Below are 27,223 nucleotides of genomic sequence, written 5' to 3' on the forward strand. Positions count from 1 at the left end.
TCAAAGCTTTACTGGAATAAGAGGATGTGATAATCTAGTTCTTTACATAGGCTTAGATGCTCTCTTCTTGAGAAATGTCTTTTCCTTCACCCATTAGATATTGGACAAATAACACATTAACTGATTAAATACTAGCTGATGTGACACAACGCATAAGACAGATGGATGTGCAGTAGGCACTGAGAAAGCATTCCAACAAACTCCCTGCCGTGCTTGAACCCCTTCAGAAAGGTCAGAAACATTGCAACATACCTGAACACTTTCATCTTCAACCGCTTTCCCAGCACCTTCCAGAATTGCTTTAGAGACACCTTAAATGAGAAGAGGCATATGATTCTTCTGTTACTCCTGTTAAAGCCCTATCTAAGGCAGAACTGGATACCACTTACTCTCTCATTTCTGGTAACAGTACAGGTTACCTGATGAATTCAGCAGAGCCAAGAACTGTTAAAAAGGCGGAGGTGCTGCAGCACTCTGCTTTCTCAGTAGACCTCACGCCACCTGATGCTGTCAGAAGTGTTTTTTTATTCTATCAATATGCTACAGAGATTATATTGCTCTGCTTCCCCCCCGCCCCCAGTGAAACTCTGAACTTTGACTTGGTTAATGATTACCTCTTTGAAATAACCTATTTCCTCAAGCCTTATCAAAAAGGCCTTAAACCAAACTAACAAACACACAAACAAACCTCCCCTCCCCTCTTCCAACACACACACCCCTTGCCTTTCTTTGCCCTGTTCTTTTCTCCTTAAGATCACAGGAAGGGCACTACAGGTAGTGTACAAGAGCAGGAACACCTTCCTTATGCTTATTTTCATGGCTCTCTTAGGCTATACCTAATTAATTTGGGTATTAACTAATTGCAGAAGGGGTTGGGTGAGGTTTACAGAACCTCTTACTGACATGCCCGGGAGGGCTATCGTATTAAAGTCAAGCACCAGCCTATTAGAGAATTCAATCCCCAAGTAGCTGCCTGTAAGTGAACTTTTGAAAACCAATGCTAAATATCTTGAGAGATTGTTTAGACAAACACAAGCCATTAACTACAATTAGTTCCTTTATTGAAATCCACAGTAAATGACAGCAATACAATTTATGATATCTTCTCATACTCTATCAGAAATGCAACACCATGCAGTCACTGGTTGAGAGAATGTCTCTTTCAATTCCCCAACAGCACTACCCACTCTTTATTGCAACTAGGATGGCCAGAATGCTGCAGGGAAAGGCCAAGATAGCATAAAGGGGGTGGACACGTGTAGGATTTCTACTGAAAACTACTGCTAGGTTACATGTCAAACTGAACTCCTGTTAGATACGTTCAACTGCTGGAAAAAAAGTAGTCTATGGCAGTGCTATCAAAAATTGCCAAAGGTTGCTTAAATATAAACAAGCTTTAAGAAATTAATTTGATAAAACTACTTGTTTTCACTGATCTATATATATGTATTTAATGTGCAGGACAGATTCATAAAATGAAGAGACATACAAACTTTGCTGCAATCAAACTGCTCATCTAGTGAAAGTGATAAGGTATTCTGGGTAAGCCTGAATGTCATTAAAAATGATAAACATGGATGGATTGTTTACGTTATCAGTTGAACTATCAAACAGATCCACGGAGTTGCTAGCACTTTTTGGTCTTGGAGTAATTGATCCTCTTGTCCCTTGAGAATATTCTCCAACAAGTACTCGAGCCACATACATGTACTTCTTTCCATCCACGTCTGGTTTAGAATAGGTGTCCTGGGCAGAATAGCTGGCATTAACAGCAAAGTAAGTTCCATTTCCAAAGTTTGCAGCTACAGTCAGGAAAAAAAAATGTATTTCATTAATAACAATCACTTATCCGCCAAGAGATTCACAGGCTCTAATGATGCCAATAGGGAGATTTAACAAAACAAAACACTTTGCATACAAGGTAGGACTACAAAGAGGACATGAGTTATTCCTAGCCCTATTCAGGGAAATGAGCAGTTTTGAAATTCACATTACCGTGCATTCCAGCATAGCTCCGATTAAATCCAGTGTTGTTAATTAAGCTTAATGACTCCTTACTTGTCCCATGAAACAAAATCTTCTCATTATCTCCATTGACATTTTTCTCAGCCATTTGACGCTTTTTTATTTGGTAGGCCTTCCACAAAAATGAGTTCTGTATCCTTTCAATCTGCGAAGTTTGAAAATAAGACGTTTTAAAAATAAGACTTTTTTTTTTAGCTTGTCCTCATAAAAAGCATCATTGTATCAACGATTCAGTGTTCCAAGATTCTACTCCTAGCTACAACACCTGTAGGCTACATTATAAAATAAGTTAGGCACATCACTCCAGATTTCAGCACTACAGACAACAGAACCCAGCCCAAAACGCAACAGGGAAATAACATGGGATAGTTTTGTGTATGACCCAGAAACTTGCAAAACACCTACCTGCCAAGCACATGTGGGTTAAGGCAGAAAATGCTCTGCTCTACTATAGCAAAAGTGATCTAATGAAACTTTAGAGGCAATTGCTTAAGACTCGCTCCAAATACCTTAACTTGATGCAACATCAAATTGATTCTGATTAAAATTGGTAAAACAGACGGTATTACTGCCACTAATCTCTTTGGAGAAACGTCCTGAATAATCTCTCGTGCAACTTGACCGCTGAGTAGTTGACGCCTATGTAAGTGACACTTACATGCAGAATTATGTAGCCTTGCCGCTTCAGGAGTGGCTAATGCTTGAAGCTAATAGTTTGACTGCAAAAAATTTACTGGATACCGACATAATATCAAAACCGGCTTCATACAATCAAGCCAGCTCAAATCAGGGGTACCCTCTTGAAGATTAACACACTGGCACACAGTCTGGCACATGCTCCTATGCTACCAGAAGCGAACAGTCAGTAGTGCTGAAACAGGAAGTGTTTTAGGAAGAGTATTTGTGTAGACCTAAGCAATAACAGCTTTCATTAGCACATTGCTTTTCACTTGTTTCTGGGTAAGTAATCCCCTCTGCTTGCTGTTCTGACACTTGAATAAGGAGAAGAGTGAAATGCATACTAGCTACATGAACAGAGAGCATACACACAGGCACTTCCATTAAAATCACCCTACTTGACATGTTTTCAAGCATCGTAAGTCTTGGTGTCAGAAACAGCTTCTTCTTGAGAGTGGAGATATTTTGCAACAGATTTGAAGGTCATAAACATCACATTAAATACCTGTGCAGGTACTTAAAGTTTTGTGCATCCTCTTCAGACAATTAATTAAAAACATAAGTCAATTAGGAAAGCAGATAAAACTGTGTCTGTTTCTTTTCCCATAGAGTCTTGTCCCACAAGTCCTAACAGAATTTATTTTTCCACTGTTTACTAGTCGCTATTCATGAGTTGTTATCAAAGTATTTATGCTTAGAAACGATGACATGCTTTTACCTTTTCAATTTTTAGAGACCGAGTGGTCTTCAGAAACCTTTCTGCCACCTCTTTGTATTCCTTTGTTTCTGGTTTTAGTTCCACGACCTTGAGTTGCTGGTTTTGCATATCATCCCACGTTTCAGGGAGCACTGTGGTTTCTTGATCTGCAGGAGAAACACAATCGATTACCCAAATCCCCTACTTAACGAGAAATATGCTCTGCTACAACCCCCTCTGAAAACTTGTACACCTAGCTTACCACTAGTGCCTGTTGGCTTTTGCCACCCAAGAGTATTTCTTTTAAAACCAACCAACCAAAGGAGTAGGGCGTTTCAGTTCCCAGGTTGTCATTGCATTGGCAGTTGATGTGCCTGAATGGGTAGCTCCTAGACGAACCTGTTCTCCTTCACAACTGAAGAGGAACCATTTGCAGCATCTTTTACCAGTAGCCTTCCATGCAAAACAAGTTTTCAAGGACATGGGTCAAATTCAAAAATACTGAGTACTTAAAGGGTTTGGGAATGGGCACAACACATCAATCAATCACATCAATCAATCCATTCTTTAATTGCTTTCTGCCCACATTAGGAAGGAAACAGGTACTGATAATTCTCAACTAGGAGCAAAACATCTGAACAAGGGAGATTTTAAGAAAATACTGTCTGTAAGGCAGAATTCTTCCCCTCTATCATTTCATGAGAGGCCTAGTACTGAGCTCTGTTGTCAAACACTAACGTTGATGCATACACTAAGAACATCCAGCACATTAGGTTCCATCAAATGAAGAGGGCCTCATCCTTTCAAGAGTGACATTTTTTGGTAATAAAACAAAAATAAATAGATATTTGAAAGAACGTGCAGGCTGAATTATTAAGGCACTGGGAATTGGATGGCTACTTAAACCTGTCAACTTTCATTTTCAAGTGTTGAATGGAAAATAAATTGTTCCTGTTAAAATTAAAAATATGCCGCTGGAAAACTGCGTGACAGCAAGATGAGGAAAAGTAACCCACTGGGAAAAGTCCTGTATGGACGAGACAGAGTGTGCACGAGAGAGCTCCTTGTAATGTAAATGTCTGAAAGTAAATAGAGAGGACAGATCTCAAAACAGAAATGAACTAGCTCAGATCTAGAATGAAAACTGCTACAAGCATATCTAATTATTGCTAGTCAGCCTGTTAAGAAACTCTGAAGGCATTATCTGTATTTCTAACAGTTTTAAATAACTGCATGATTCTTTTATTTTCATTTCCCACTAATTCCTATCTACATTCTCCAGAAGCTGACCCGCACAAAGCTCCTAGCAGTATTTTACATATTCTTATTTCTTTCTCTTACTAGGCTAGACGCAACCTGGTTTCATGTTTGAGTATCAACCTGTCAACATGCTTTTACTTACCTTCAGATTTATTAATACGCATAATGGGTTTACGTTGTCCTTGGTCATCTATAGCATATTTATCAGCTATGTTCACTGTGTATTTTTTCTTTTGAATCATGACTGAAATCTCTTTCTTCTTTTCTTCAAAAGCATTTTCCAAGTGCATATTTGTCAGCCTGTCAAATGGCACATAGGAATCGTTTTCTAAATATTTCCACTCAATTAAGTTTTTTAAAAGTTCCGCTTTGATCTCTTCCTGTTTAGCAGCTTTTACCCTGTGGATCATGTCTTGAATACTTGAATAAGCAAACCAGACGTCTTTACTAACTCCTGAAATTTGAATAATGTTGCTTGTCAAGTGAAGAGCAATATTTCGACTTTTCTGTAGGTCACACAGTTCCTCATGCTCTGCTTCACCAAAATCCAAGATAGAGTCATCCTTGATTTCTGTGTGAAACTGTTCCTTTAAAATTGCACTTTTCAACCAGGCTTCTGTTTCTTCCACTTGTTTTTTGTTTTCACCACAAATCTGAACAACAGCCTGATCAATTTTCTTTTCCAAAACTGCTTTGTGTTTTCCCTTTGGGGACTGTTTCTCAGAGTTCAGGAGTGCTACATTGAAATATACAAATACTGTAATTAGTACCAGCTGAGAATGGTTAACATTAAAGATTGATCTATAACCTCTATTTAAGAGTGACATCTACTTACATGCTAACTTGGAAAAAAACGATTTGGATTTAGTTTTACCAGGACTTCCTCTTTTCTTCATGCTTGTATGGAACACACTCAGCAGATGTGGCTGAAAGATGACAACTTTAATAGTTTTCACAGATGGAGCAGTGTTACTCCTTGCAAAGTCAATTACTGCATTCATCATCTCATCAGCTGCTACATCTGGAGAACGGCCTGCCTGACCTGGAACAAGTTATAAATATTTTGCCTTTAAAAACAATTAATAACTTACAGCAGACTAAAAGATCTTTAAAAGAACAGTTATGATCATACCCACAATCACTTATATCACAAATGACTCACAAGTAACTTTGGGCTGGCAATTTAAAAAAGGTTTCAATCTATCAGGAAGAGGAAGTTCAAGACCATCTTTCCAGCAAGGGAAAAAATGGAAGTTTACTATTATTGACATGGCAACTGATAAGGTTATGATGCAGATGTTGTGGCTTGGCTACCTGAAAGGCCAGAGAGCTGACACTCAATAGGCCAGCAGGCAACTCTTTGCTCCAAGAACAGGTCTATTTTTATTCATGCAAGAGGTCCATTCATGCATGAGGTCCTACAGTAAAAGGATGCAGAACTGGGGATTTTTACTGAACTAACTGAAAACAACATGAAACAAAAAAGGACAATCTGCCACTTTTGATAGGTTCACATTCCATCTGTATCAGCCCCACGTGTGCATCAGCTAGAAGGAATTCTATCGTCTATGGGTTTCACCAATGGAGAATTAGTTCCCTGGGCATTCTCTGATGAGCTGCCCACGCATATCAGGCTGCTGTGACAAATATTTATGGTTCTCCATAAAAGTATAGACGTACCGTTGAACCCCTGTTAGCAAGGGATCAGCTAAGGAAGCATCAGCTCTAGATCACTCATACTTTTCGTGTATGAGCAGACTGCAGAGTGAAGCTTTAAGACTTCCTAAGATTCCAGTGACGGTTTTAACGTCTGAATGCTCTTGTTCTTGGCTATTTTTTTTTGGTTTGTTTGTTTTTAAAAACAAACAACAACCCTTCCAGACAAATCAAACTCATCGCTTGAGTCATGAGATCAACAGAATCGCACGCACTGAACCTGTTCAAAAAGGGAGACACAAACCTGTTCCAATCGCTGGGAAGGTGACAGAGGCATACTGCTGGATTTCACACTCCCGAAGCACTTTGGAGACTTGCATCTTGATGTTATCTTGGCCAACAACATGAATTATTTTTTTGCATGGCAGGCTTCCTGCTTGGGTGGTTATATAACCATTGTTAGGTTGCAAGGCTGAAACAAGAAGGAGAAAGTAAACAATCAACAATTATCTACAATGTAAATGTGTACCAATCCTCATTAGGAGGAAATGAACGATGACAAAGGATAAGAAAATAAACGATGACAAAGCCCCAGGATAAGCTTCAAGTATCCTTCCACATGCGATCAAGCTCCCTCTCTTTATTTTTACTTTCTAGGATTCACTTTATATTTAAGAAACACTTGCCTTGTTAGGCAAATAAGTTTTGTGTGCCTTTATTTGTCAAACTTGCTCTGCAGATGCAAAGAACTTCACACAGACTAGGTACTATACTCAGTATTTACACAAAGAAGCGTGCCACCTACCCTCAGGCTGCCTAGCCTGAATTTTCCTCTTGGTCTGCACAACAGGGGTTTAACTCCCATCTCCTCCATGTAATTTTTGCTTTGGTTGGTCTTCTGAGTGGACCTCCACACCAGACTCTTTCCTACTTCCCTTATTTTGCAGGCTTTCAAACCACATACTTTTTCATCCTTACTCCCCATTCACTGGGTTTGCTGTTCACTAGCTGAATTTGGTCCACAAATAAATGCCTCTTCTGAGGCAAGAACCCAAATTCACTATTTTTCCCTCTTGGTCACACAGAGGATATGGTAGTGGGTTGCTAGTGAAGACAACAGTAAACATATTTTCTCACTCAGGGAAGAGGAAAGAAGCTGCAGGTAGAGAGTTGCTCCCAATGAGGTATGACTTCCTCTATTAGCAATTCTGCCAGCATCATCCCCTGCTCGTGGCTCTGCTCTCTGTAGACTTGATTTGTCTATGTCACTCAAAGCTTTATTGGAATAAGAAGATGTGACAGTAGATCTAGTTCTTTACATACGCTTTCCAACAAACTCCCTGCCATGCTTGAACCCCTTCAGAAAGGTCAGAAACATTGCAACATACCTAGTTGAGCACATTCATCTTCAACTGCTTGCCCAGCACCTTCCAGAATTGCTTTAGAGACACCTTAAATGAGAAGAGGCATATGATTCTTCTGTTACTCCTGTTAAAGCCCTATCTAAGGCAGAACTGGACACCACTTACTCTCTCATTTCTGATAACAGTACAGGTTATAACTGAGAAGCATTGTTGTCTAAAAGTTAGGCTTATGCTTTTCAACTCAAAATGTCTAGAGTACCAAAAAGCTTCACTGTGATCAAAACCTCAGTGAGGTTAGTCTTCTCCTTTAGTCCAAAGGATGTTCTATAAAAAGATTCTATTGAAATATTAACGTTATTAGTTTCAATTTTCTGCAAGTCTTTAGCATGTTATCCTGTAGCACGGAACAACGAAGTTTCAGACACTTCCTAATAGGACCTTTGTACCCTAAGAAGCAAAACTGAAACCAGGCTGTGAAACAAGAAGTTTTGAAACGTTGACAAAAAAAAAGTAAAAAGAAAAAGAAACCACGCTCCCTGCTCTCCTTATTCAGCCCTTCCAACCACAAGTACTGTTTTCACATGTAATACCAACAAAAGTACCTGCTTTGAGGCTGAAACTTTGGTTTGTTATGTTTACAATGACGTCTCCCTTTTCCTTGGTAATATCACCAGCAGCCACCTGGAACACGATGGAGCCAATTGTCATTTCATACACATCCTGTGCTGGGGTTGAAACGGGACCAAAGAAAGCTGCAGGAAAGAGATACAGACACTGAGCAGAAGGGAGCGATGAGGTAAAAGCCAGGGGACTTGTTCAAGGGTACAATCCTTACAGACCACGATTTGGCTCCAGACTCTGCCTGTGAAGACAACTGCCTGCATTGTTAACTGAAAATCATTCCTTCTCATGGGAGTCTTAGATCAGCCTTCACCTACTCCCATCATTGCTATCTATGCTGAGAGAGCAGAAAAAACATATTTCATTGCACACCTGAGACTCTTCTTTGCAGCATCTTACTATATAAGCCTTTGCAAAACATGGAAGTATTTCAGCAACAAACTTTTCAAGTCTCACTCTTTTGCTTCTGTCACACAGAGTGTTCAGGCAAGTTCTCTACTATATGACAGGAACTTTTTACCTATGCATTACTTGTAAAAACTTGACTGAGTTTCCAACATATGCTCCTTTACTATGCTCTGCAGTCTGATTGGACTGGATAGCACGAAAGAAGTTTCAGGTTGGTTTTGCTATTGATCTGAACGTAAAAGATTTGAGAGTTTCCAAAGAGGCCCCTATAAGACACATCAACAGGAACTCACCAGCCTTCCCAGGACATGAGGAGACTGCTGCAGCAAAAGGAAGAAGCCTCACTTGTGCCTTCTGCTATCCTTATTGTAGGGGCACTTTATCCAGATAATGAATCCCAAGTACGTTTTTCCTTAGCATCTCTGACACTGTTTCAGCTATCACAGACACTCATCCTGAAAACACTATATGCAGCTTTTACAGCAGTCACTTTGACTGCTGCTTGGCTTTTGGGAATGACATACTCACCAATATCTAAATACCTATAATGAATACATTCTCTGGAATATTTAAGAGCAAAATAAATAAATAAAACAAGCCACCATGGACACAACTTCTTTAAGAAAAACATTACCTGTGGCTTGACTAGTCTCATCTGGAACAGTCTTGTCTACACTATTCCCATATCGGTTCTGAAATTCGTCTGAAAATTCCTAGGGAAGGAAATTACAGTCAACTGCTGTAGAAGTTTAAGTAACACAGTAGAAACAAGGGCTTGAAAAATAAATTTAAAAAGACATTTAGAAAGAGCTCAATGCAAATTACTTCATATCATCTGCCACAATGCTGACGGCAAGTCTTGACACACTGTTGCTCTCAGAGAGCAAGGTTATTCTACGCAAGCAACAGACAGAATTGATAAACAACTAAGTCAAAGCCCTAGTTACCATTCCAGAGCAATACATCAACAAATGGCATCCTTACATCGAGGGACTAATTTACACTCTAACTCAGGTCTTGCAGCTAATTCCATTCTTCTCTATGCACAATAACTCAGGCTTTGGCACAGTAGCCTTCAAGTTCAGCCTTTGAAAAAGCGTTAGATACTGCACTAAGTGGCAGAACTCATCAGATACCGAAACATTTACTTGGACATTACTTCACAATGTGACTGCTCTCTTTTGAAAGACTGATGTGTTAAATGAGCAACTTGAGCACAGACATCGAAAATCTACACTAATGTGATACTGAAGAAAGAGGGATGCAGAACACTGGTATGTTTTCTACTGGAGAAGTTTACCTGCACACAGTCCTAGCATAATTATTCTTCCTGAAAGACATTAGTTAAACCCATGGAAATCACCCCTTTTTCCCCCCAGAGTGAAGACACCTATGCAGAAGCTGCAGCAAATTTGCACGTAGGCGAGCCCTATGTGACTTCACAAGATAAAGAGTAATTACACTTTTATCTGTATTACTGCCAAGGTATAGAAAGGACAGCAAACAAGCAGGGCTGTTCAAGACAAGCAGGTGACTATCAGGAGAAGCACCATGAAGAGAACTTCCACTATAGGGTAGAGAGACTGTCAGCAAACTGTGCTCTTCTTTATTCTTTGAGTATGAGAACAAGCAGCCTGAAGATTCTTTGGAGAACATCAGATAGCCAAGTGTCGTCAGACAGACCCAAATAAAACAGCATGTAATAGAGAGAGAAAAACATGGTAACTCACCTGAATATTATCTTTGTCTTTTGGATGCAACAGAAAGTGAACCTCCTTAAGAGAATTTACTTTCTTTTTACTACTGAATTCAAACACTTTGTCAAACAGCAATTTAGCAACAACAGACCTTGGGAATCCCAAGTTCCCTGTCCCAATTGCTGGGAAAGTAATTGACGTTAAAAACTGTTTCTCAGCGTTCTGCAGGCATTCTGTGATGATGTTGCCCAAGACCTGCAAAGCACAATTAGTTTTTTCAGTTACTGAAAGACATTTTTTGCAGAATATGCAATTTAGCACTTTCCCTTTTTGCTATCTCTTGGTATTAAACTACAGCGATTACATACATCAAAAGGAATGTATTAGACAACAAGGGATGAGCCACACAGCTAGAAAAAAGAATAATCCAAACTCACTCACTTCCCCCATTTCAAAGGAGAGGTTGCATTAAATCCGCTACAAAGCCCAGTCAAATTAAGAGTTTAGGCAAATAAAAACTCTTATACCGTCTTTGGAGATGCAGTTCCCTGTGACCATCCAGGTACGACAGCGTGAAATACAAATTTGCAATCTAGATTGCAACCTTTTGTTGTGAACACAGATCCTTCATCAGCTGTTTTTTGCAGGCCCTCTCCACGTAAGTGGTCCTGAAGCATTGACCCTGCCTTGCTTAGCAAAGCTTTGCCAAGTGGCCCATTATTAAGCTGTAGATCTTTGGCAACACTGACGACAACAGCGTCTGTCTGAAAGACACACAAGCAAAAACTCCAGCTCTTAAGTATCAAGTTAAAAAGTTTTACATTGATTAATTAAATACAGCCTGTCTGCTGATTTACAAGGAAAAAGTTTTGGGGCAGCAATTGGAATGAACAAAGCTTTGGAATAAAACAGAAAAGTTGTGCTCAGTTCTAATACCATGAGCGTGCCTGAAACCGTATAACAGATGAGTTAACAGTGAAATTTGTTTCAACCTGACAAGAAAAAAATAGAATCAGTAGACCAAGAATGCGGAACTCTACCTCCATTTGAAAAACATTCATGCAAGCTTAGTCTCTATGAGACTCACAGACCGGAAGACTACATTCAAGTTGCCCTCGTCCCAGCATCACAGAGGTAATGCAGGACAAAGCTCCAGCTCAACCCCTGTGTCTGCTGAGCCTGGAGCACAGCTGACGTGACTGTTCGGTGCAAAGAAGGAGAAGCTGAGAAAGAACAAGACTGGAGGAAACGTAAGGAAAAAGAGAAGTGAGAAAAGCACTCATTTAGAAGGGAGAGAAATAGAAAAGGCATCGTGTCAAGCACTGTGTTCAGGTCTTCAGGAAAGACCTCTATATGTATTTTAAAATATTTATTCTGCTCTGGACAACTGGAGGAGCTGTATGCACAAGCTGTGGGATGCATCCGCTCCTGAAAGGATCAGCTGGCCGCTGCAGAGAGGATTCTGCAAGAAGCTGCTTCCAGCATGGGTGATGCCAGTAGAGTAGCTCCCAGGCCACCTAACAGCACTTCAATGCTGGAAGTAACTGGATGAGTAGCAAAGTTAGCTCTCCACGGGGAAAGCAACAGCAGCCGTACACAGCACACCAGCCTTCACCAGCGCCATAGTGGGCAGCAGTTTCCCAGATCAATATCCTACAGACACAGGGCAAGCCTGGCTGGCTCTGGGCAGAGGGCTCAGTACAGGCACAGGATCAGATGTGCCTGGCTGCGCTGCCTCGGGGACACGATGGATCCGAGAGCAGCCAAGCCACTTGTCAGGGTATTCCTGTTAACCAGCGCTGAGCACCCCGTTTTGTTTCTGTGCAAGCACCATCTCTTTACTGCATTCCTGCAATCGGCACTTCCAGGAAGGTCAGTGCTGCATGCAGGTGGCTCCTACACAGCAAGGTAGGGTCAGGAGTAGCCCAGAATCATTTCTGCTGACCCCAGTTGTTTCTACAAAACTATACTGCTCCACACCACAGGATCCCCTGTGTCTCTGTTAGCAGATGAGGGAACACAGTGCTACACAGCCATCTCTATCACAAACGACAGTCATCTTAACAGCGATTAATATCTGCAGTGATAGATGATTCCAATAACACATCAAGCATGTTATGTTGCTAATTACAGATGATGGACTAAGGGTTTTTTTTTTTGTTTTGTTCTCCCCTCCCTCCCATATTTTAAAACATGCTTTACTTCAAACTGGACAAACAGCCTATCACTTAAAATACTTACTGTAGCATCTTCAATGCTTCCTTTTTTCAGCATGATGCTAAGACCTTCCTCAGTTGTTACCGATGCGAAGCTCATGTCGGTCTGAGTTTTCCTTTTGGTAGGCTGACGAACTGTCTTGGTCTGATGCGCTGATCTGGAAGAAGGTTCATAATCCGAAAACACTTTTTTCAGTGCCTCGGTGAAAGCCTGAACCTTATCCGCTGTGATATCCACAAGATGAATCTCCTTCAAGCTGCTTTCTCCCCTGAACTCTTCCAAGGTTTCCTTGATGGATGACACAATTGTATCTGCACACTTCTGCAGCGGGAAGCCAAAGATCCCTCCACTAACAGAAGGGAAAGCTATAGAACGATGATTGTATGTTTCAGCTAGTCGTAGGCTCTTTTTAACTGCCTCTTTCAATAAATACACACACTTTCCTGCTTCATCCCTACTCCACCGGGGCCCAACAGCATGAATGATGTTTTTGCAGGGGAGTTTCCCAGCACCTGTGATAACTGCACGCCCGGGCTGCACTCGGCCATAATTCCTCACCAGCTCATTACACCTCGTTTGCAGCTCTGGACCACCTGCTTGTAGCAGCGCCTCAGCAAGGCCTCCGATGTGTTTCAGGTCTTCGTTTGATGCGTTCACCACAACATCAACATGATGAGTGCACAAGTTAGCTTGATAAACCGCTATTGAAACTCCGCCCACGGTCACCTGCATATGGGGCTTGCCTACATCACTGTGTTTTTTGTTGTTCTTCCTGATGTTCTTCTGGCTCTTCTTCCAGCTTGATTAGACAGTTAAACTCTTGCTTCAAACAGGCAACAAAAAAGTGTTCTCTTTCTTTGAAATACGACTTTGCTCCTGGCTCATTAATTACCACACGCTTATAATGCAGGCTGGACAGAATTTGCTCAACTAGGGTGGCTCCCTTCAGCACTTCTCTTCTTGGCCCACTCAAGGATATAACTCTGCGTTTCTCCAGCACGCCAAAGTCAACTTTCACACCTTTATTCTTTAAGTCATCCCAAACTGAGGTCTTCTCTTTCTCAAAGTACATTATGACTACAGTGGGCTTTCCTCCGATGACCTTTTCTATTTGTGTGTTTTCATCTATGAAGCCAAAGAGTTCCTCAAAGGCTTTTGCTACTGCTTGAGAACAACCAGCAACAACGATCTCACTCCCTATCTTAGTGACCACTACAGCTTCATTGGAGCAGTTCTGCTGGGTGAGCATTTTCCATTCCTTCTTCTCAAGGACTGACTCATCCTCCAAAGCAATGCTTTTATAGTCCAGTTCCTTCTTTATTTCTTCCTCTGCTTTTAGGAGAGTTTCAGCACCATTCCCTTTCAAGATGACAGCATCTGTGTCAAGCTCATAAAAGGCACTGATTTGTTTTGACATAAACAGACTCTGTGACAGGGTTTCGTTATCAACACTTTGTAAAAACTGGAAAATGTAAGGATGGATACTAATGGTTTTCTTTGCCATTTTATGCACGTTAACCAATATTTCCCCTTTGACTTTATAAACTTCCTCAGGCACTCCATACAGGTTAATTAGCTTCTGTGTACTATCGTAAGTTATATGCAGAGCTGGGAATTCCGTGTGAATTTTTTCTTCAAGACCAGTACTCTGTAAAATTGCAAAGTCCCCTGGATTTAGCAACAGTATTTCTTCAGTTCTTTGCTTTTGTCTTTCAATTTCTCTGGTGGCTTTTTCTATGAGCAACTTCAGTTCCTGTTCAACATCCTTTAGAACATCTTTGTCACCTACTAGGACAAGGAAATCCTTGGAAACACCTGCGATTAACAAAAGTTCATCGTGGACAAAGCTGTTTTTAATGGCTTCCCACACCTCTGCACTTACTTGATATTTAATTGCTACATACTTTGATATGCTACGTGAAAATGCTGTGGAAACTGTTTCATTCCATGTCCTGATCAATCGAGCCACTGATCTCTTTGACTCAGACAAAGCAGCTGAAGATAACTTCAAGATAACTTCTGGTTCTGCACAACTGGGTTTAGGCCATGTTATCTCACAGTTATAATTTGCCAGTTCAGAACTTATCGCCTCAGTTAGGCCATTTTTTCTCCATAAGAACTGACAGATATAGGGATCCAGTGGCACTGTAACTGGATCTGGCATCTTTATTGGCGGCCCTTCCTTTCCGTATAGAGCTGTTCCCAGTGACAAGTAGTAAGGATAGACAGAGATTGGTGTTTTGTTGAGTAAATGCTGCTTTGCCAAGACATTGTTTACATCTAAAACAAACAAAACAGACAAAAAAAATTAACGTTAGCACCTAAAACCACGGAACTTTGAAAAATAATGAAGCAACAGTTAACAAAAAGTTTACTACATATTAATGTTTATATGTAAGAAGAGTCTTACACGAGTTTTCCTACCTTCCCAGATAAAAATAATTCCAAATTATTGAAGAGTTACCAGTTTTAAATGACAAAAACTAAACTAGGAAGAGCCAGTTAAGAACCAACAATGTCCACCTCCAGGAGGAAGTAAGTAGAGCACAGGGCTGTTTTTGTCCCCATCTGTTATGCTCTACTCAAAGTGGCCAACTCAGTAGTTGTCTGGGCTATTACTCAGTAGTATCAAATCACAGATACTTTTTTTGGGGGGGGAAAATGGAGGAGCTATCTTCTTCCACTTCCCTTAGCTCTCCTCTTCTCTGCAGCTCCTCCACCTTCCCCCTTCTCCTCCACCTTCCACAGAAGCTCATGTTTCTGGCACTGGCTGGACAAGCCACATAACTTGTTGTCTAGCCAAAAAAAAGTCCAATAAATTGTCCTCAGATGAGGCAGACAGCACAAACTGCCACTGGGCAACTGGTGATGAAGGCTCTGCACTGTGTGGGCTGTGTTTTCCTCAAATGAATTTAAACTGTAAGCTGAACTCTGTAAGGGGAGAGACCTGGGTGAAAAACAAACTGCATAAGAAGAAGAGCTCTATACATCATGCCCAGCTGGTCCAAAACTTTAGTTTGCACTTCTGGTTGGCAGCGATCTGCTTACAAAGCAGCAGATCTGCCATTTTATGAGGGCAAAGTCGCTATTCCTTCAGAAAATCTGCATTTTGATTGTTAAGGGAGAGGACTGCAAGAAATAAGGTTTTTGCATTTCTGCATTACCTTTATGGTCACTGAACGTAATGATAGCTGCTCCTTCGTCATGCAGTTGCTGAACATCCACGACTTGTGCACCTCCATTCTTTTTGCTTTCAAAGTAGACAGTTATGTAGTCACTGGGTGTGTTAGGTGGTATATTTTCAGCCCTAACACTTTTTGTTAAGTCAAGGCAACGTGCAGTAATATTTTGTTTCTTTACTCTTTGGCTTTGGTTTAGCTTCTTAACGATTTCCTCTGTATCTAGAACGAGAAGGGAGGAAAGAAACAAGATCAAACCAGTAGCTCATTCTCTGCTCTGACGTGAGCAGACTATCACCGTATGCACTGACCACAGCACTGAATTATGAAGCATCTGTCAAAATGGTGGTGCCCACAAAGCTAACTTGTTTCCACACACTCAGCTTCTGTCACCTATTCCTCACCAGAAGGCTGACTGCAATTATTGGGGTACAATGACTGCAGACAGAATTCATCACTAGTTTTCCTAGTGAGGAGCACTTGGTCTCTTTAACCCCAAAAGAAAATAAGATCAGGTTCATTTATACACAATTAATCAGACAGAAGTCGAGAGTTTAAATTCAGATTCTTTCAGTTTTATGATAAATACGTCCTATTATTTTGGCCCTTCCCCACCCTGCTATCACCATGGTAAGAGACAGACAAGTCACTTTTAGGTGCGCGTTTGCCTGACAGACCTGTTTTTTAAGGATCTACTTATTTCCTCCAGGCTACACCAAAAATCTGGGACCAGACCACAATGAGAGGCAAATTCTATCCAACTTCTACAGTAGAAAACTCCATGCCTTGTCAAAGCTTAAAAGCTTATTTGGTTTAGTTATACCACCGACTAATCCCTTCACAACTTTAAAATTTCTGAACAACTCCATTCTTATATATTATCAGTATTACAACCGTTCCCACAAGGTTGATTTAAACTGGCATGTAACTTGTTTTCATCACATTCTACCTTCTAAAGAGACTTCCAGCTTTTCCTCCACAGAAGAAACAGTTCTCTCTGCTTTCCCGTTCTCCCTCCTCAGCCAAACTCAAGCGCATGTGAAATCACCTTGTCCCTAAGTGTGCTCAAGCACAGCAGCACTGACAGAATGCTGCAGCCAGTTTCCTGCTGTCAGTTTAATTCAGTTCCCCTGGAAATGAAGCTTTGTTTTCCCTACATCATCAGTTATGGCACTGGCTTACACCACTTACTGTTGCCCCTGTCCTGGGATGGGATTTGTTAACAGTATCACCCAGTCCATCCAGCCCAGTATCCCGTCTCCTACAACAGCCACAGCAGGTATCTCAACAGCTGTAAGATGCTGCTGCTTCCTTAAGTCTCTACCAACCTCCAACTATTTCTTAGTACAGAAGATTTCCCAAGCATGATGCAGTCTATTTAATAACCATAAAAGGCTCTGTTCTAAGCAGTTCTTCCATTTTCCCTTAAACCCATGCAAACTTATTACACGTAGCACCTTTTGGGAAGCAGAACCTTTACCATTGATCTATTTTAAGACCCACCATATACTTTTGTTGCTTTCATATAGTTTATTTTTAGCCCTACCCATTCTGTTCACTCTTCTCATTTACACTGGCCTTTATACCTTACAGATAAAAGGTATCATTGACATTCCTAGAGCCACTACTCATTTAAAATGATGCAGGATCAGATTTTTCCTTAAGCCAATGACAAAATATTCTTCATTTCCCACTCCCTCCCACTAACAGAAAAGTAGCTCGTGAGAGAAATCTGCAACCTGGACTTCTCCTTACCTGTACTTTCAGTAAAAGCAACTACAGCAGCCTGTATTTCAGGTATCATTTCCACACTGAAGTCCCCGTCTTCCTCTGACAAGCCACTGATGTTCTCTACCAGCATAATTAGCACGTAATTTTTTATTGTCTCCTGCACATTTTCAAGCACAACTAAGGGGGAATGCAGGGATGCTTCAGAGTTTTCCACTCGGAACGGCTCCTGGGTAGTGTCCACTTGCCAAGGCTTCACGAACAGATTGATCTTCTTCACTGAGTGATGTTCCCTTTGCAAGACTTCTTGGGCATCTAGTTCCACATGGAAACAAACAAGAAAGGTGTGATTTTCATCTTCCTCCCTTCTCCCAAGAGCCGATCAATATTGTAAAGCTATACTCTAAAGTCTGGCCAGCCGTATTTTCCTCATACGAAGAAAAGAAGAAACAGAAACAAGGCCAAAAAAAGGAGGGGAGAAGTTATTTTTGAGCGCTACCTCCTTCCTACTACTGTCCTCAAGTGCAAAAAAAACTGTTTTCTACGTATCTGTTTTAGATATAATAGCAAATAAAGAAAGGGGTTTTCATCCTGCTTATCTGTGCATTTAACAGATATGACTATTTCTTCTGCAGAAACAGTTTCGTCTTTTTGTACATGTCCTTCACTTGCTAACAAGTAGTCAACACTACTTTAGCCTGGAGCAAAGCATAGGAAAACTACAGATAAATTGAGACTACTTTAAACTTTTTTTTTTTTTTCTGTTGTAAACAGAGGCAAGCATTCACCTCTGTCTTATAAATACCTGGAATTTACTGCCTCTTTTCTTCCCAATCTCCCAAACCCTGGCAACTGAAATTAATAAGTAAATACTTTTTCTTTTCTTTCATATGATCTGCAATTAACTTATGCACTATGCTTTATCCTGTCTCCTGAGCAAGAACTAAAGCTGACTTGTTCTGCAGTGCTCCTGACATGAGCTTTCCTGTATTGTTCTCTGTAAGCCTTGATCTAGCACTTGGGACAGGTCTAGAGAACCACTTCTTTCCTTGCAGGTTATTACAAACACTGTCAGAAACCCGCATCTAAATTGGACAGACAGGTACAACTACTGCTTTTACATCCTGTCACTCTCCAGAATAATACGACATTTCTATCATAGCAATGCCCACAAAGAAATCCATCACCAGCAAAGGTCTGTTTTTAAAAGGGAGCATTATTAATATAACAGCCATAAGATACAATCATACCTTCCTTATCATGAAAGGTGATGATCATTAGCTGATCCTTTCTGACCCAGGACTTGATGGGCCCCCCACCAGACTTCTTTTTATTTTCAAAGTACATTTCCACAACTTCGTCTTCTATTTCTTCCCCAGGGGCAGTGGTTACTACTATGACAGAATTCCTAGAGTCCGTTTCTGCTTGCAGATTCGCACATGTTTCTAAAATGAAAGATCACACCCTGATGCCTTAGGCAAAAATTAAGAGAACAAATAACCAGTCATTCAGTTTTGTTACACAACATCCTTTGAAGCCCAAACAAAACCAGCGTATCACTACTGTGAGTTTTCCTACCAACATATGAGGAGAAAAGGCTTCCATTTGTCCCTGGTAGGGACAGCAAAATAACGGCTATGACAGCTTCTTCAAAATCCACAGCGAGGAGAACCATCACTCTTCTGCCCATGCTTTCTCCCCATCGGCAGTTCCCACCATGGCTGCGGGTCACCATGGCTCTATACCTGCAGGCTGCCACAGGGTACACAGCCGATGACGTTCTGCCACCGGTCGCCTAGGTGGGATGAGAGGCCTTATGCTGCCTCACGGGTGGGGATGGTGGCGGCTGGAAAGGTCTGGGCAGCGACGTCCTTACCCTGAAAGGGTCAGCATCCACTGCGCGCTTCCTGAGGAGCTGAACTTTCTGAGATAGTCAGTGAAGTAGGAGAGTTTCTTAAAGAGACTCAAATATATATATTTTTTCCTTTGTGTGAGTCCCTTTAGGAAGTCATCATCTTGGGAGAAGAACATCTATGTATCTTTATCTTTTAGCCTAAGACAATGATTTCTGCACTAGATTAGACAAACACCAGCAGCCATCCAGGTGACCGGGGCACTGCTGCAGCATACAGGTCAATGAAAACCCTCGAGGCAAGAACACGCTGGTCTTTTGATAAGTGGCATCCTTACCTGTTTTCTCCTGCTGAAGGCACACAGAAGCATCCTCATTCTTGCAGGTGGGAAGAGACGTGCAGGGTTCATTAACTAGAGATAAATGACACCACTCTCAGCCTCTGCGCACGCAGCCACAGCTACGGTGCTGCTGAACGTGGGACCTGCAAGACGACCCTCCTCCGGAGGGAAGCGCCTTGGAAAACCAGGTGCTTAGGTCGGGTTTTTCTGACTCCCGGTGAGCTCCCTACCTGCTGTTTGCTTTAAAACACCAAGGGACGCAGCCAAACGAGAAGATATAAATGGGAACAGACATCAGACCCTCACCCCCGCCCCGCGCATTACTCCACGAAGGAGCGTTTCCCGTGCGGAGGTGGGCGTGCTGCCGGGTAAGCTCCAGCCTGGAGGAGTTGATCTCGGCCAGAACCGCAACCAAGCACGCAGGGAGCGCCAGTCCCTTCCACCTACGCCTGGCGAGGAGCTAAAGGTTCGGGGCAGCGCTTTGTGACTGCAACTCCCTTCCAAACACGAACCGGGTCGGGGGGGGGGGGGGCACAAAGCACGGTGGGCGCTTACCCCCGCGGCGTCCCGCAGCTCTCCCTGGCTCCTTGGCCGGGCCCGGCTCCTGAAGGCGGAACGAGAGGTTGGGGGGGGGGGCGGGGGAGGCAGCGGCTGCAGCCCCCCCGGGTGTCCCCCCCCCATGGTCCCACCTCACCTGCGGCAAGCCGCCGTCCGCCGGGGGCTCGGTGACGAGCAGCGACAGCCTCCCCCGGGACCCAAGGTCCAGCTCATGTCCCTGCCGGTCGAGCACCCGCTGCCTCACTGCCAACACGACAGGAGATGGTGAGGTGGGGAGGGGGGGAGGAGAGGCGGCCGCCATCGCATCCCCACCGCCCCTCAGGACCCCCCCTCACCGTCGGGGCGGGCGAAGCAGACGAGGAGGTGGCCGGGCCCATCCCGCAGCTCGCACTCGCCGCCGCCCGAGCGCTTGTGGCTCTGGAAGTAGAGGAGCAGCTTCTTGCGCAGGGCGGCCGGCGGCTCGCCCGCGCCCCAGTCGCCGCGCACCAGCAGCGGGAAGGCGGCCGCCCGCGGCCCCGACATGGCCGCCCCGCAGCCCCGTCCCGTCCCTCGGCCCCGTCGCCGTCGCCTCCCTCGGCCCCACCGCTTTCGGTTTCATTTCTCCGGCGAGGAAACGCCGCCGGGCCCGGCTCCGCCCCGCCGCCGGCGAGGGGACGGGACGAGACGGCCCTGAGGAGAAGGGCGGCTCCCGGCCCCTCCTCGCCGCACGGAGGGGGTGCGGGGAGCCCAGAGCCGCCGCCGCCGCTCGGTGGCTGAGCTTGTAACGGGGATGGGGTACGGTAGGTTTTCCTCCTTCTGCGAAGTAAAATCCCCTGCTTCCGTAACTCTGCCTCGGACAGACTGCTAACCCCGTGCCAGGCGGCAGCGGCCTCTCCTCCTCCTGACCCACACACGACACCCATAGATTCACAGAATCATTAGGGTTGGAAGAGACCTCCAAGACCATCTGGTCCAACCACCACCCTGCTACCAATGTCACCCACTAAACCCTAAGCACCACGTCCAACCTTTCCTTAAACGCCCCCAGGGACAGTGGCACCACCAGCTCCCTGGGCAACCCGTCCCAATGCCTGACTGCTCTTTCTGAGAAGAAATGTCTCCTAATTTCCATCCTGAACTTCCCCTGGCGCAACCTGAGGCCATTCCCTCTAGTCCTATCACTGGTTACCTGTGAGAAGAGGCCGACCCCCAGCTCCCCACAGCTTCCTTTCGGACAGTTGCAGAGAGCCATAAGGCCTCCCCTGAGCCTCCTCTTCTCCAGACCAAACACCCCCAGCTCCCTCAGCCGCTCCTCACAGGACTTGTGTTCCACGTCCTTCACCAGCTTCGTTGCCCTTCTCTGGACACACTCCAGGGCCTCGATGTCCTTGTAGTGAGGGGCCCAAAGCTAAACACAGTACTCAAGCTGCAGCACCCAGTCACAGAGCTTACAGTTTTTAACCGCAAGCTCCTTGCTGTGTATTTTACTGTTGTGCCCAAATATGAGGCACTGAAACAGCGGGTAGGGAATGGAAACACGTTTCCCCTAACGTCACTGAGAATACATCTAGGAAGTGGCTAAAAACCAAATGTCCTTAAATATGACAAACACAGATGGATGTCAGATACATATAGGTATTGTCAGACACACTGCTGAGCGGACCCCATAGGAATTCCCTTGTCTCTCGGTGGGCAAATAATCTTTTGTTTCCTAGAATGCTGCTCTCTCAACAGGTAGCCGGGGTACATGTTCTCCTCCCTGGCCGGAGGCCAGGCAAAATATCTGACTAAATCAGATAGATTTATTCCTCAACTGTACAGGTATGATTAGAAGATAAAGGTCTTGTGCAGCTCTAATTACAGGATAAAGGCTTGGCAACTTTCCCTGACAGCTGGCAGGGCTCTTACTCCTCTGTTGGCCATCAGCCCGCAACACTTTGCCATAGATAAAATGGAGGCAGGTGAATTTTCAGACAGGGGTCTAAAATTGATGAACTGGCTTACTGGGCTCGAAAGTGAAAAGACGGACCTAATGAAGAAACTGGGGAGATTTGATCTTCACAGCTGGTTTCAGTGTGCAGATCCACATGAAAACACGGTCATTTAGAAGCAACTGGTATATTGGTATCGTAGGGCACAGAAAATGGAGAAAGCTTGCAACAGCATTAAATGTGAAACTAAATACAGCAAAACAAAACACAGTGGGAAAGTCATCTCAGCTCACATGGGAACCAAACTGTGCCCACTGCTAGGAAATCTGAAATTCATGGTGGTAAAGTAGTGCTGCCTATTAACCATGGAAGGAATTTACTTTTTAAAAAGAGCATGTGTGGGGTCCAAATCACTTTGGAGAGGTTGCTGGGAAACTCCCAAATCAAAAAGATTACAGAAATGTATGTCTCTAAAACAGGAGGAAAAACTTGTACAGAAGAATGCAAAAATGATCAGGTGATAACTATATATTTTATTTATTATATGTAATAGCTTACACAAATAGTTTAACTCACTACAATTAGGGTACATCAAGTGAAACCTATTTGTTTTCTACCACCACAGAGGTAATTGGCAGGCTATTCGGACAGCTCAAAGTAGTGACAAAGTATCTTTATACTAACATTTAAATCGTATTGGAAGTGATGGGAAGTATGATGTTACATGCAAAACTGACTTAAAAGCAGTATTTAAGCTTAAATACAATGAAAGGCATGGAGCCAGGAACTCATTACCAGAGATGACCACAAACAGTTTCTGTTTGTCCCAACCAGACCTTGAGCATTCAGCATTTCTGGACACAGGTGAAAACATAGCAGCATCCACAAAACCTATCACACAACATTATCCATGCCAATTTCACGTTTAAAACCCAAACCATTAATGCCATTTCTACCCTGAAAAGGAAAAGAAGCAAAAGATCATGGCCATATACAGCCGATACTGTAACAGCTGCATAAAAATCCTCCAGCACACAGGTTACATGATGCTATCCATGATGACTGATATAAAAACATGGAGCAGAAGTATTTGGTCAAAGAAAAGCTAGTAATGGATTTGCCACTTTGGAGGTCAGACTGAAGACTTGTAGGAAATAGTACAGACAAGATTCATCGGTAAAATGAGAATAAGATACACAAACTGCTATTTGACAAATGCTAGTACAGATGCTGCACTCACGAGATCCAAATTCTGCAAAGAGGAAAACGTATAGGGAAGCATTGTTCACAGAAGCAAATAACGCATGAAAACAACATATATCTTTTGATCAGAAAAGATTACTTGTCTTAGCTGACTGTGAAATACAAGTGATTTAAGTATAGCAGTTGAACAAACTAACTTCTTTCTTCTTAGAGCCTGATTAGTGACTTAACTGCTGCATGTTCAGTTACTACACTTAAAAGATGCCAGCTGGTAAGTTTCTCTATTCAATTCCTCTTGCTTTCAATTCTGATCGAACCCGCTTCAGATAATCAGGATCAGGGTAACCAAAACTAGAAGAAGAAGAAAAGACTTGTTTGGGATACTTGTGCAAAGCAGCACTTGACAGTTCTACAGAACCTTCACATCATAATCTCTTAAAATACTTTACAAATTTTATGCACACACTTCTCACCCTATCGAGAAGGCAGGCCTTGCAAATTATAGGGCACTCGGATATGCATCTTTCTAAAAAACAGACCAGAAGTGTCTCCAAGTGAGCATTAAAACACAAAGGTAATAGCACCTTTGAATTTTAAGTAGCATGTCACCAAAAGGGTATACATAGCAAGTGATAAGAAGGGAGAGCATCCAGCAAAGTGGGGGATAAACCATAATTGATACTTTTTGCTCTTTTATGATCCTGGTCCAGGAGGGAGTATGTAACTCCAGGCACAGATCTTTAGAGCTTGTGGGAAGACGCCTGACCCTGAGAGGCTTCAACAAGCTTAAAATGACTGCTCCAAGCCTCCTTCCCAACTCTCAGATAGAGCCTGAGAAGTGAAAGCAAAATAGTTTTGTTCTCTGTAGCACAACATGATTAGAGCTCTGTCAAGCAAGTTTGCATGTTACTACAAAATTAACCAGTATTTAACCAAGATGTTGACTATTGTACATGTAAGCTGTGCGTGTTCTTGTTTTTTTTTTTTTCCAAATGTTTTAAACAAACCTAGATATATTTCATATATATAAAACCTCGGGTGACAAAAAGAATAGAAACAAAATGAAAAATAAACCCAGCATCCAATTCTTCTATATTCTGAGCTTTGACAGCATTATTTTTGTTTATCTAGTTAGAAGCATTTTGTTTCACTTGCTAGTTTTCTAACCAAGGTGTCTCTATAAAACATGACTTCCAAAGGCTAGGATTTTATACCTTAAACAAACAAACAAAACAAATATGAAGACTGTACGATTGACAGGAAAAGGCAAGAGAAAATGCAAGCTATTCTTTTCTACCTTGTAGGTCCTATTGTAGTACTAGCCTGTACCAGCCACACACTATTTAGCACCAAAACTTACTGGTCACATCAGTTTCTAGTGGCAATATTCAAAACACCAAAGCCTCTCACTGATGAATGATTCCGTCAATATTCGTCTCCAAGAAAAGGTCAAAGACAGGAGGACTTAAAGGCAGAAAGTGTCATCAAAAAACGGTTCTTCCTGAGACATGCGTGAGGGGTGCAGGATTGTTTAATCTAGTTTATTTCATTCTAGAGACAATTCATTCCTGGGCTTTCATATTACTCACTGTGACGACTGCCACATTCAACAGACAGCTGTGCTCCGAAGTCTGTTTTCAGAGGCAACAGCATTAAAATAACCCAGAAGCATCATATTTTTATTTACAAAGTGATTCTCTTGGAAAGATTCAAAATTTCCTGGGAACACAGGAGAACACCGGGGAGGGCTGTAACTGCCTGCGTGACTGAGAATGCGTTGGAGGCTGGTTTGTAAGTGCAGCAACCTTGACCAGCCTGTGCTGTGCTGTGCACAAGCCTTGGCCACAAAATTAACTTAGCCAGCTAATTGTAACAGAGGAGCCTGCAGGCATACTCCCACTTGTTACCAGCAACTACACCACCTGCGTGTCCTTGCCTTTATCTAGAAGTGCAGCAAGATTTCATGTGAACATCCTTTCTGTTTTACAGCAGAAGTGCTCAACAGAGTTGCCTTCTTGTAAGAAAATCCTGTCATGGCTTGAAAGACCAAAATATCATCCCAGCTCTGGATGGGGGCTGTGTGGTGTGCCGTGCCCTGACTAGAGGCCCAGTCAGTGCTGCACAACTCAGAGCTGTGAAATTTGTTTGGTGAAATTTGCACAATTGTTGAAGTGGACATGGAACGAGGGGTATGGCCTGATGGCAAGACTTCTTTGTCGGTCCCAGCCCTCCCATCACTGCTACGCTACGCTTATTCTCACAGTCAGTATTTGTTTTACTTGTCATCTTTCTTGTAGAGTTATTTACAGCGACTGCGTATAAATACATTGAAAAATAACAATTTTTCAAGTAGCACCAAACAGCTTACTGATATAATCTGTAATTAGGCACGCCTTTAAGAAAGGACAACTGTATGTGCCTCGAGGGGTGGAAGGTCGTGATCCTGACCAGAAGGCCATTACAGATTGAGGAATTACTGATCCACGTACCAGTGCTGCACGTACAGCACAGCCTTCAGTTTCTGTTGTGCCATGCGCGTCCCTTGGCCGCAGGACAACCTCAGCCAGCAAACCGTAACAGAGGCAGCTCCCACTCAGAACCAGCGATTACACCACCTGCGTGGCCTTGCTTTTACCCAGCAGTGCAGCAAGACGTTCTCAAGAAATGCTGAAGAGAGTTGTTTTCTTCTAAGAAAACCCTGTTATAGCTCTAATGGCTAAAATGGGGCAAGCCTTTCTAGGGACAGAGCCTGCGTGGTGTGCTGTGCCCTGATCAGAAGCCTCCTCGATGCTGCACATCTCAGGGTTTCAAGTATTTAAAGGGGCATGACCTTATCTATACTACCATCTTTCTTTACGCTGTTAATTCCAAGTAGAATTTCAAATGATACTTTACAGAGTCTGAGTGCCTTTCTTTCTGCTGTCGTACTGGACCAGCACCTCCTGGTAACAGCTGGTAGCAGAAGAGGCTGAGATCAGGAGCCAAGCCTCTCAAGAGATTGTCGTCCTGTCCTGCAAATAGTTTCTAATCATAGCAGGTATTAGCTGATTAAGTACCTCACACAACTGACTGGCGAATGAGTGGCCTAAGGGGCAACAGAAGAGAAAACGCATCCTTGTTCCAACTGTCAAAATTGTCTCTGCGATGCACTATTGTTGCTGCACGCAGTGCTGCCTGTGCTTTTCCTATCGCCATTTGCACTAGCAGCACTCAAAGGCCACGAAGGTGGTGCAAGTCTGAAGCCACAGAACCTTCCACAATCACTTTGTTAGTAACAAACCAGGTCAGACGCATCAGATTTGCCTGTGGCTTGCAATACAATGAAAAATCTGAAAGCTCTAACGTGGAAGGTATACAGGGTAGCCATCCTGCCGCATCTGACTAGCATTATAATTACTTAAAGAGAAGACTACTTACTTTGTAGGTCCACCATACACGGAGGTTTTGTGGTGAATATCATTCCATGTGATAACACCTCGTAAACCAGTAGTGCGTGACTGCCCCACTGTGAAAATCAATTTTTGTCGAAAGGCTCTTCTGAGGAGCTGCAGAATTTCTTGCCCTTCCTTATTATTAGGTAAATACGCTGTCCGAGAAATCGCATGATAAGGTTCCCCTGGGTTTGGATGATCTTTCTGTTTTGGAGAAAAACAAAACGAAAAGGCATCGTGTTACCATCAATTCTTTGAAAGTGTGGAAATCATACTTCCCAGCTTTCGCAGTGCATTTTATCTCTCTTTGATCCATTCAGAAGGACACAGCATGACTGATTTTAAATGTTTTTTTTCTCATTATACAATTTCTTTCATATACGTTTCATTCTCATTTA

At 42.9% G+C, this 27,223-nt stretch overlaps 1 protein-coding gene across 1 annotated transcript; it reads right to left on the reverse strand.

Annotated features, from left to right (window-relative positions):
• Positions 1-1,044: 1,044 nt before the first annotated feature.
• On the reverse strand, positions 1,045-20,864 carry LOC121072046 (protein mono-ADP-ribosyltransferase PARP14-like). The gene is given in 20 exon segments (XM_040561159.1): positions 1,045-1,802; positions 1,996-2,170; positions 3,422-3,567; positions 4,803-5,396; positions 5,496-5,702; positions 6,621-6,788; positions 7,705-7,767; positions 8,283-8,432; positions 9,344-9,422; positions 10,440-10,661; positions 10,934-11,170; positions 12,648-13,385; positions 13,387-14,903; positions 15,788-16,024; positions 17,558-17,845; positions 18,781-18,975; positions 19,721-19,795; positions 20,279-20,327; positions 20,418-20,524; positions 20,617-20,864. Coding segments are annotated over 20 exon segments (5,724 nt in total). The 5' UTR covers positions 20,804-20,864; the 3' UTR covers positions 1,045-1,512.
• Positions 20,865-27,223: the final 6,359 nt, after the last annotated feature.

Source organism: Cygnus olor, chromosome 6 (genome assembly GCF_009769625.2).
Source record: "Cygnus olor isolate bCygOlo1 chromosome 6, bCygOlo1.pri.v2, whole genome shotgun sequence".
Classification (NCBI taxonomy): domain Eukaryota; kingdom Metazoa; phylum Chordata; class Aves; order Anseriformes; family Anatidae; genus Cygnus; species Cygnus olor.